Source organism: Numenius arquata, chromosome 2 (genome assembly GCF_964106895.1).
Source record: "Numenius arquata chromosome 2, bNumArq3.hap1.1, whole genome shotgun sequence".
Taxonomy (NCBI): domain Eukaryota; kingdom Metazoa; phylum Chordata; class Aves; order Charadriiformes; family Scolopacidae; genus Numenius; species Numenius arquata.
This window is the reverse complement of record NC_133577.1, coordinates 6,483,836-6,494,149: the sequence shown is the minus strand read 5'-3', so window position 1 is coordinate 6,494,149 and position 10,314 is coordinate 6,483,836. Positions and strand designations below refer to the sequence as shown.

Genomic DNA, 10,314 nt, shown 5'->3' with positions numbered 1-10,314 from the left:
CAGTAATTACCACAGCAGACCAGACCTGAAGTTCTGCAGTTTAGTGCTCAGTACCATATGCCTCCCCTAAAAATTACCGCAGTAATTAAGCCAGGGGAGCACTCTCCCCAAAACATTAGTTCTCAGTTTTCCCCCCTAGGCTTAAGGCTTAAACCATGACCCACAATCCCTTCAGCAAGGTATCAATATGGAATCACTGCCTTCACTTGCAATTACTTGATAGTAGCTTATTTACGTTCGCACCTCATAAACAGATCTTCGTATTTTAAGAGGCAGCTATCCAGAGCGCTCTTCGCAATTAACACAACACACAGGTTTTCAGCTTCAAGGTTATCCAAGCCAGCCACAGTATCTGCTTCCAAAATTAAACCTGAACAGCTACGGCTGGCTCTTCACAGAGTGTTTCCAATCTCCACATCACACCTCATCTCTCCTGAGCCCTGCTCTCCTTCCCCCACAGCACTATCTGCTTTACCTTTTCTAAGCCCAGATTGCCTTGATCATTTACATCCTTCCTGAAGTTCTCCTTAGCAATAGGCAAAAGGCTGAGAAATCATGCTGTAAGCATATGGAGCGAGCTCTGCTAAAACGCATGATTAGATTAGTCAGGCTGCCAAAAACCTTACGCAGGAAAGCAAGGGTTATGAGGCTCCCTCCCCTGCAACGGGGTTTCAGGGATGAAGTGTTCAGTGGTAACATGGGAAACTCTTTTTTGCCTAGTGCTGCCGTACCGCATCCTCCCCTACAGAAGCCCTTCTGATATTTCTCAGGCACCAGAGGGCATATTTCCATTAACAGACTCAACCAGAAGTGAAGGATTCAGCGCTCCATCCTCTCTTCATCCCCACCGGCACAGCACCCGGGCGTTCCCGAAACGGCCACGCTGCAGGAGGAGCATCTCCAATGTCAACAAAGCGAGCAGGACTTCTGTTTTGCAAGGGGACACGTCACACCCCACACCCCCTTTTTTCAGTATAGCAGTCTTCAAAATGACTACATCAAAGCTTGATTTTAATGGACACTGAAAACCTGTTTTCACTGTGCCCTTTAAGGTGACCAGAGCAAGTCTCTCTGGAAAGAGCAGGTGGAAGAAACCAGTCGAGAGGAGAAGGGGGAAAGAAGAACCCACACTCTTAGCTGTCTGGTATTTATTACTTTTTAATACAGAGAAGTCACAACAAAATATTCTCTAACAACACACGCAAATGATATCATAACCAATTATTTTCATTTCATCAACATTCATTTGCTATGTACATATTCTTCCATCTGCAAAAGTGCAATCCAAGAATGTCTCAACAAGAAACCTTTATGGACAAGTATATTTTTGAAGGATTTTCTCACCAGTGGCCTTACAACAACATGTTTGTCCTTGGTTACCTGGTACAGCAAAATGAAGAGTACATGGGGGGGGGGGGGGGGGGAAACAAAGGAAAAAGAAAGAAATTGGGTTAGATGCCTCCCTTGCAGGAATATTCCCTATTTTCCCAACTAAATTCATTACGAATACACTGCTGACTACCGGAGATGTTAATGCAAATAGACTATAGGATAGTCTATGCGCTGGCTATAGAACACTGTAGTTTTAATGACTCCGCAGCGTTAAGACAACAAGAATTTCAAGCTGTTCACCTCGGTTGATGCCAAATTACACATCAGCGTGTCAAAGATGCCCATTGTGCTAGTTACGGTTATCAAAATTTACCTTTAAACATCCTACTGATGGATGAATTCATTTTCACACATCCAAAACATGAAGTCTACCTAAATGCAAGCCTCTCCTATGGAAAAGGGAGTTAGCTACTGGAAAGAAAAGCATCTGCACATGCAACTCCTATCACTATCACGAGGAGTATCGTGCACTTAAGAAGAGTAGAATGAACCTCCAAATCCAGAGGACTGTATTCTCCGTTACAAAACGTATTTCAGGCACAATTTAACCTGACCACAGGCCAGATTAAAAAGAACACGCAGCATCAGAAAAATGAAAGGTAACGAAGAGTAAACTTTAGCCAAACAAGCAAAGCAAGCAGCCTCCTAGCTGGGGAAATTATTTCCCTTTTGACACATTTAAAAGCTCATGACTACATCAAGACAGACAGCAAACCAACTGCAGTCTAGTTTAACCTCTTAAGTAGCCATTAGGTCCCAAAGAAGTCACCTCTGCCTTTCTACTTAGGTAAAGCCCAGCTGAAACTCTCCCGGCCAAAGGGTGGGCCTGACCCCTTGACTGGAATCTGATGCATGTTACAAAAAAAATACTACATTTTGCAGTGACCCGGGATCAGTTTTCAGTACCGGCAAGAAGCAAGGAAAGCATTCTCCACAAATTAGGGACAATTTACTTTGGAGTGAAAGTTCAGAGGAATCTTGCTGTAGCTCAGCTGGTTTCCGCCGAGGATCATCTTTACAGTGCTGCATGCGCTGCTCGCCTCCCGTTGAGAGATGTGTTTTATAAGAAAATAGGCATTTCCTCAAGCATTAGATAAGACTCGCTTAACACCAGAATAAAAAGGAAAAGCTGATGGAAAACTAAACTGTTTTCTTGGATAGATGTGTACGTAACTCCTTGTCACTGCTAATACTTTAAATATGTTTTCCCCTTCCCATTTTCTCTGCTGCGTTCTTGGTTTTGACTTGAATATACTGTACAACCTTTCATAAGCTTGTGTTTTTTAAGCCTGGCCAAATTCCCTTTTTCCACGTCTACTCGTTCTCGATTGTCACACATACATGTCTGGAGAGGCATCTAAGTACTTAAAGAATAGAATTATAAATTCAGCTACATAAGGAAAGCAAATGAACGAGAATTTAGAAGGGCTCCAGATCCCTCTTCTCCCCTACCATGTGCATTGTACAGTGACACCTCCCCTTGCCGAGTGCATGAAAATGTGGGTTCACAACACCACGTAGCCTGTGTGGGAATTAACACCCTATAGATTTATGGCATGACTGACTAGCGCTCAAGACCAAACACTGCAGTTACGCATGTATCCTTTAATTCTTCTCATTACAGGAGCTTTGTCTTTGCTGTGTGGTTTCGGGCTGTTGGAACAGTCTAGCTGTTGTCTATCTGGTCTGGTTCTGCCAGGCAACACAAGCCCAAACCTTGTTAGCCACCCTAACTCCATCAGGTTGCTCAACGCACCATCAAAGCTAAAGGGCTCATCCTTCCTGAGGAGTTAATTTAATTAATAATTTGAATGTTCTCCATAAGGGAAGTCTACATTGCACAGCTAACCAGGTTTTATCTGCTAGACACCTTCTTCCAGCCCAGGTGTGCCTGGGCCAGCTCCTGCTCCTATGGGCAACGGCTACAGTGCTGGTCCCACTGCAATTGGTCTCGGTGTAACTTAGTTTGTGGTAGCCACACCAGGACAGCTGTAGAAGTCTCCCAAGCTCTTTCCCATAAATCTATCTAAAAAGGAAACAGGTTTTCCCAAAACTGTGACAAACAGGGGACAACTTGCACAAAACCCCAAGGATGTGCTCCAGACCCACAACCAAGCAGAGGAGGGAGGACAGGAGGAGGGGAGTGCCAATGATGAAGGCTACCATGGCCTTCAGACCAGCAGCGGATCACCGGTGTAGCTGCACGAGACGGACGGCCCAGATGTGAAAACCATTAAGGTGAGCTGGCCGGCTTCTAAGGACATTACCACTCGGTAAGTCATCCCTGCCAATAGAAGCCTTCTGCACAGCTCAAGTCTTACTCGAAGAGTGGCTAATGCTAAAAGGAGCTAATTCCACAGTGAAGACAGCCAGGACATAAAACTGTGAACTTGGCATTTTTACGCACAAAGAAACACGGATATTCAGTTCGAGTTTTATGTGCACATTAATTTCTTAACTCCGCAGAAAGCGTAATTCCCAGTCCAGCATAAGAAAAGCTTTTTTGGCTTCTGACTTTTTTGCTTTCTTTCCCAGGGTGGCAGAGTACCAGGGCCAATCTCAATATCATGATTCCAACAGACACACTCTTTAAAAAGATTCTCATTTGGGAAGACAAAAAAACTTCAGAAGAAACAAAAAATAATCCCACCTCGTAAAAAGAAACATAACCCACACCTCTTGAGTGGACAAACACTCCATAAATACTCTATGGAGAAAAGCGAAAAAAACCCCCACAACCTCCCCTAAATCTCAATTGGCTTGAGAAACCGAGCAAGGGATTAAGGACCTATTTTAAACATTTTATTTAAGGAAGGGAAAAATGGGAACCAAGAAACAAAAACTGCAGAGTCTACGGGGCCAAGAGCTCCCATACAAACTGACTGCCTAATGTATAGTCTATTATGTACAGCACAGAGGCAGGTAGAAAGTAAATAAGTTTGTTTTCTTAAAAAGTCTCCGAGTTTTTAGATCCTGGACTTAATGCAATTTCGAAAGACAAAGGTGCAGCAATTAATTGTTTTAAAAAGCGATGCTACGTTTCGTACTCAGTACCTCTCAGCTCTGGATCCCACCTTCACGGTCCTCCTTCCACACCAGTCACACCAGGCGCATACAAACACATCCCCATTCCGCTCAGCCTGTTCCTTCCCTAAAATGCCTGTGAAGAAACACCTTTAAAATAAAGCATTTTAAGATCTCTGGCTTGTTTTGGTACGATGACCTGGCACGGCAGCCCCGGTGGAAGCAGCACTATTGCCGTACGGTCCGTCAGTGAGGGCAACGCACATCGAACGCACACGGCAGGAAGACGCTATGCCCAAAAAAAAAAAAATAAATTATAACAATTCTTCTCAAGATTGCATTTTCTGGCAAACATTTACATTCACTTGTCACGATACCTTAGTTTACCCAGTCTCGGGAAATCTGAAGGAAACCTGCTGGGGCGACTGGCAGCACGGGGCCAGCTCCTGCGCCCGTGGGAACCGATGCGAAAGGCCAAATGAATTCAACAGTAATTCAGCGGGATGGTTTCTTTCCAAGGATTTCCCATTTCCACCAAGCCGGAGGGACAACAAGCCTACACAATGACCCACTTTCCAACCGGACATATTTCTCTGTCCTGTACGTCTCCCCACTCCCTTCCTATAAACTGTATTACAATTATACAAAAAAAAATAAAACCAAATCATTTTTAGCTGAACTTTACCCCACACTCGGGATATATTCAAAGGCCATTAAATTGGCTTGCCTCCAACCTTCACAGAGATCTTGTCAGGAGGATTCTGGTTTTAACAACATATATATATATACATATTAATATGTACACAGACAAAGAAGCTGCTCTTTCAGTTAGAAAAGAAATTAAATTTCATCACAGAATGAATCCTATAAAAAGATATGTAATAAAGTTGAAATACCCATAAAATAGCTATTACTAAAGCAAAGCTTTCGTCAATAAGCCTCCAAAACTTTAAATGAAGAAAATGGCTTCACGAAGTGGTAGTCTAGGTTTCCACAGTGAGGACACTGCTGGACGTTGCTGTATTCAGAGAAATACTGCATGCCAATCCGTACATCTATTACTGGCTTCCCACAGTGCTTACAGTTCAGTCGAGCCTGTAAAAAAACACAGAAACAGGAAAAAAAAAAAAAAAAAGCCCTTTTGAAATAACCAGATTCACCTCCACTCCTTGCCTCTGAAAAAGAGAGCATCACACCCAGCCCCCTGCACTGCCCTCCCCGGCGGGAGGGGTGGCAAGTCAGGAAACTGGCAGTAATGGGATATACTGGTAAGGACATCCCTTACCCAGACTGATACCTCACAGGCATACGCAATGTTTTTCACATGAAATACCACCACCAAATTCTGGAGAGTCGGCGACCTCCCACTCTGACTGACGAGAGGCAGAGAATTTCAAAGTGTATACGCCCACACAATTGTTTTGTGTTGATTAATCTCTGAACCAATTCCTCAATCCCCAGCACAAGAAGTGCTGCCTCAATAAATCATAAATGAATCCCTGAAGCCAAGAGAGAAATTTTACATTTGTGCCATGCAAATCAACCGCTTAGGTTGATGTTTGAACGCGATCAGCCTATGAAAGAGATCAGCATTTTTAATCTTTTGGTTTAACAAATGTATAACTCGATCTACTTTATCAGCACGGCACGGTATTGTATCACTTTAGGGATCTATTTAAACATTTATAATACATATCAGGTTATAGAAACCAAACATCACTTCAAGCGCGCAAACCGTTCTACCAAATCTAACGGAGACAGGACCAACATTAACGGGGTGGATGTGAGAAATAATTAAAGGTCAAGGGTGAGGACAGACAGAGCTATTAATGTTCCACTGTAACAAAAAAAAAAAAAAAAAAAAAAAAAAAAAAGAAAAGTGAGTCTTCAGAAGAGACCTGGCTGAGAAACCCAGCCCATTTGATGTAAAGAACGCAACAGGCGGTGTGAAAGCTCAGCAGCTGATTTGAAACGCTCCAGAGAAGCAGGAGGGATTTGAGACCGTGAAGGAGTTTTGGCCTAAAGGTGGAAAACGAGCATTAAATTCCTTAAATTTAAATGAAATTCCTTAAATTTAAGGAATTTTCCTGGCATGAGAGGAAGAAACTATTAAAGTACTGTTAGTGTTGAGACAGGACTCAAAAAGAAACAAACCACCAGCTCCACAGCCATCTGCTCTGCTTGAAAAGCAGAAATTCTAAGAAATAGAATCTAGCAGGGCATGGATCTGTATGATTTTCTTAACCCAGGTGTTGTTTTCCCCCTCGCTCCTGTCCAGCACATCAGCTATCAGTAACCGGGCAGCGGCTGCAATTCATCATCCTACATGCACGTTTGTCATGTACAATTAAATGTTTTCAAATAAGGTATGAAATTATTCAAAATAGAAATTAGCAAGGCAATTCGGAGATAAAATTATATACCGTATTTAAATGTCATTCCTCCCTATGCACAGAATCATCTGTAACAATCAGGGTGAAACAATAACGCGTATTATCTGGCAATCACAGTCTCTGCAGCTAATGATTTCATAGTCAGTTCTATTACTTACCATGTACTGTCACACTGTCCATTAATCATATAATTAAGGCTCTCGTATAATGAGACCTTAGTTCTTGTCTTGCACATTCAACAGAAGCAATTCAGATTTAAATGTGCTGGCTTTTACAGAACTAGCAACTCAGCATGGGTGTTTTATCTTTAAAAGTCCTTATTTTTTAAAGAAGTTACAATCTCAAGAGGCACTACACATTCGGAGGCAATTTCTCTGTCCTCAGTTATGATTGTTACCAACGTCATTTTAAGCAGTAGGAGCAACACCGCTTGTCTTTTGAGCAACATATTTAGGTAAATACGTTAAATTTAAAATAAAAATGGCATTTTGTGTATTGACAAACCCGGGTTTTAGATTGCTGTTAAGCACGTATGTTAACCCAGACAAATGCTCTCTCCGTGGCTGTCTACCCTGACCTGCGCAACAAAAGTGCTCTGTCCCTCCCAGGGACAATTCCGTAACCCCAAGCTTTGGCTCTTTCTCACCCAGGGTATGGACGAGGTGAGCGTGTAATGAAAACGAAGCCGCCTCAGGCCGTGGTGGGGTACCATCCCCAGGGTCAGCGGCAGCAACGATGAAGGAGAGCTGGGCAATCTCCAAGCAGAAAGATTCTTTAGACCTTTGCGTTCCCCTGGCTTTTTTGCTACAATTATCTTATGATAAAACACGATTGTTATTAAAGTACTACTGGAATTATACCTGATGCTAAAGATAACTGCTAGGGATCACCCCAAGCACCCGATTTAATTGTGGATACACTTAAAGGGGCTTTATGTGAAAGCATAAGTATTGACCACTGACCACAGCATTGGCTTCTGTCTAGCTATAGGTTGCTGTGCCTCATAAGTTAAGACAAAAGGGCATGGACTCAGTCAGCTTTCTCGTATTTCACTCCCAGGTACAGGCTGGAAAAGAAGGATGGAAGAAGGGAAGGGAGAAGAGATACACAAACCTCGGCTTTATTTATCACCAGTTGGAATTTCCCCTTATGAGCCTTATTTACACACGGTACTAACCTGACAACAGGGAGATGCTGCCAGAATATCGTAGGTATACATAGTTCCCAGCTGATGCCAGCTTCCATCCCATCGGGACTTGCACTTAATGCAGATAATTTTGTGAACCCCTTCTAAGCAGTCTACGCAAACAGCATAGAGGTGCATAAGCCTTCCTGTGGACAGGAGAGACACTTCTTAAGGAGACTAGAACAGAAGATTGAAACAGACATTTCCTACAATGTGTTATCTTGCCCCGTCGTGACACAAATCACATCTTTTCTTTTTTTTTTTTTTTTTTCCAAAAAAGGGTGAATGATAAAGTAAGAACTGTTTCTCTATAGGAAATACATAGGGCCTGACTGATGCTGTTTTCCATGGATGCAAAATTCAGGCATTAGTCATCGCCCTGCCCACCCTCCCTTCCTCCGTTTGCTGGTAGACCTTAGCAAAACATTTTATGAAAGGAGTTGCTGAAGCTCCATGAACAGATGCCAGGCTAAGCCATATGATCAGCCGCAGTGTTTCCAAAACCAGGATTGTGCCCCAGCTTCATCCCCACCTGACAGAAGCAGCGGAGAAGTGTTGAAGCTTATTAACAAGCTGGGTACAGATCCATTTAACAACTTGCCAAAATCTTCCAGCAAAGAGGGAACTAAGGACCTAATATTCCTCATGGAAAAAAGCGACAGCCAGAAGAGCCATTTTCTTTCATGTACTTTTTCCTGACAGTTCATTAACAGTAAGTATGTTTTAAAACATTATATATTACACATGCACAGACTTTAACGTGCCACTCAGAACTACAAATCTATTGAGCTCTATTATGACCTCTGTATGCACAATGACTTTCAAAAATATTGACTCCCATAAAAATCAAGTGGCTCAGACTTGAAAATGAAATATTTCCTCTGCATAAAAGTGACTAAAGTCACCGATGCAAAACCCAAGATGCAAATCTCGCACAAAACAAAAAGCCCTACACAAATAACGAAGATTTGGCATCTCGATTATGCCCGATTCGTAGCAATTGAATTGATTTGTAGTTTAATAGTTGGCTATCAGAAGTGGGCTGACCCAGGCTACTAATTCTGTAATATACCATATTTTACACTGCTATACAAGACAAAGCTCAGATGTAGTGCAGTTACAGATCAGCTGCAAAACAGGACTGCATGATATGTGTTTATTTTGGATGGCAATTTGTGCTCTTTAGCATCAAAGTACTGAACACATCACAACCTGTAATTTAACGAACGCACACATCTGTACGTCTTCAAGATAAATGGGAATAAAATATTAGCAATTTACGATCCGTCCATATCAGACACATTCAAAATTAATGGTTTGGGTTTTAACTTATTTTGGTTTTTAAGCCAACTATTTTAGAAAAACAAGAAGAAAAAAATCAGACTCTTCTTAAAAAAAACATACAAAATAAACTTGCTAGTATGAGCTGGTCAAAATTGAGCTATTCCACATTGGCGTGTTCAGCTCTAGAAAACGTGATGTGATGAGACTAAAGTGCAAACATAATAAACGCTATTCCTAAAGTGAACGCTCAAGACCGGAGACGCTCAAATAATTCCACGCACAGAAGTTTTGTGTCGTGCAGGAAGGTAAAACAATTTTCCCCACATGAAATTCTGCACTGTTCCCGCACATTAAAATACTGCATTCCCCCACCACTTAATTTTCAGGATCCTTGTTATATAGGAAATGAGGTGCCTTATATTTTAAACATGCCTGAAATGAAAAAACTGACTTTCTGTACTGAAGAGGAAATAACACCCTGGAACAGCACCTTCCAAACTTAATCCATTTCGAAGACCACTTCTGACAATAAACCATTTTATCCAAGACAAAGAGGTAAAAATGTTAACAACTAATTATTCACGGCATCTTGTCTGAGCAAGTTTTTCAGATGTATCGTCCAACAGGTAAGGAGCAATCAATTAAAAAAAAAAAAAAAAAAAATTATAAAAATTCGCAAAGTTTCATTCTTAGCGGCAGATGTTAACAAGCGATGAGTTTCACTTTTACTAAGCCAGCTCTTAGTACTGGTAAAACCACAAGCACATCGTGTGTGCCTCCCCACCAAAGCAAACAAGCGTTGTTATCTCGCACAGGTATAGTCTGTTTACCCTGGGGCTTTTGCAGCTTGTATATTTGCCTATTGCTTTTTCTCCTTAGAGTACATTAGGCAAGACATAAACGATAACGTTAGCGTGAATACAGTTTAGTGACTTAGCGCGCAGTGATTTAAGGAAAGCAAAAATAATAAAAAAAAAATAGAAAGTTCGTTGATCAGAGGAATGTTACATAACACGTATTATGACCATGCATGGG

The 10,314-nt window shown here is 41.8% G+C and overlaps 1 protein-coding gene across 1 annotated transcript in view; it reads right to left on the bottom strand.

Moving 5' to 3' along the window:
* Positions 1-1,141: 1,141 nt before the first annotated feature.
* HECA (hdc homolog, cell cycle regulator) overlaps positions 1,142-10,314 on the bottom strand; it is a 29,051-nt gene continuing 19,878 nt past the window's right edge. The window contains exons 3-4 of the mRNA XM_074168581.1: positions 7,987-8,141; positions 1,142-5,511 (exon numbers count right to left, since the gene is read on the bottom strand). Coding sequence (XP_074024682.1) covers positions 5,347-5,511; positions 7,987-8,141 — 320 coding nt within the window. The 3' untranslated portion in view covers positions 1,142-5,346. The remainder of the gene's footprint in view (positions 5,512-7,986; positions 8,142-10,314) is intronic.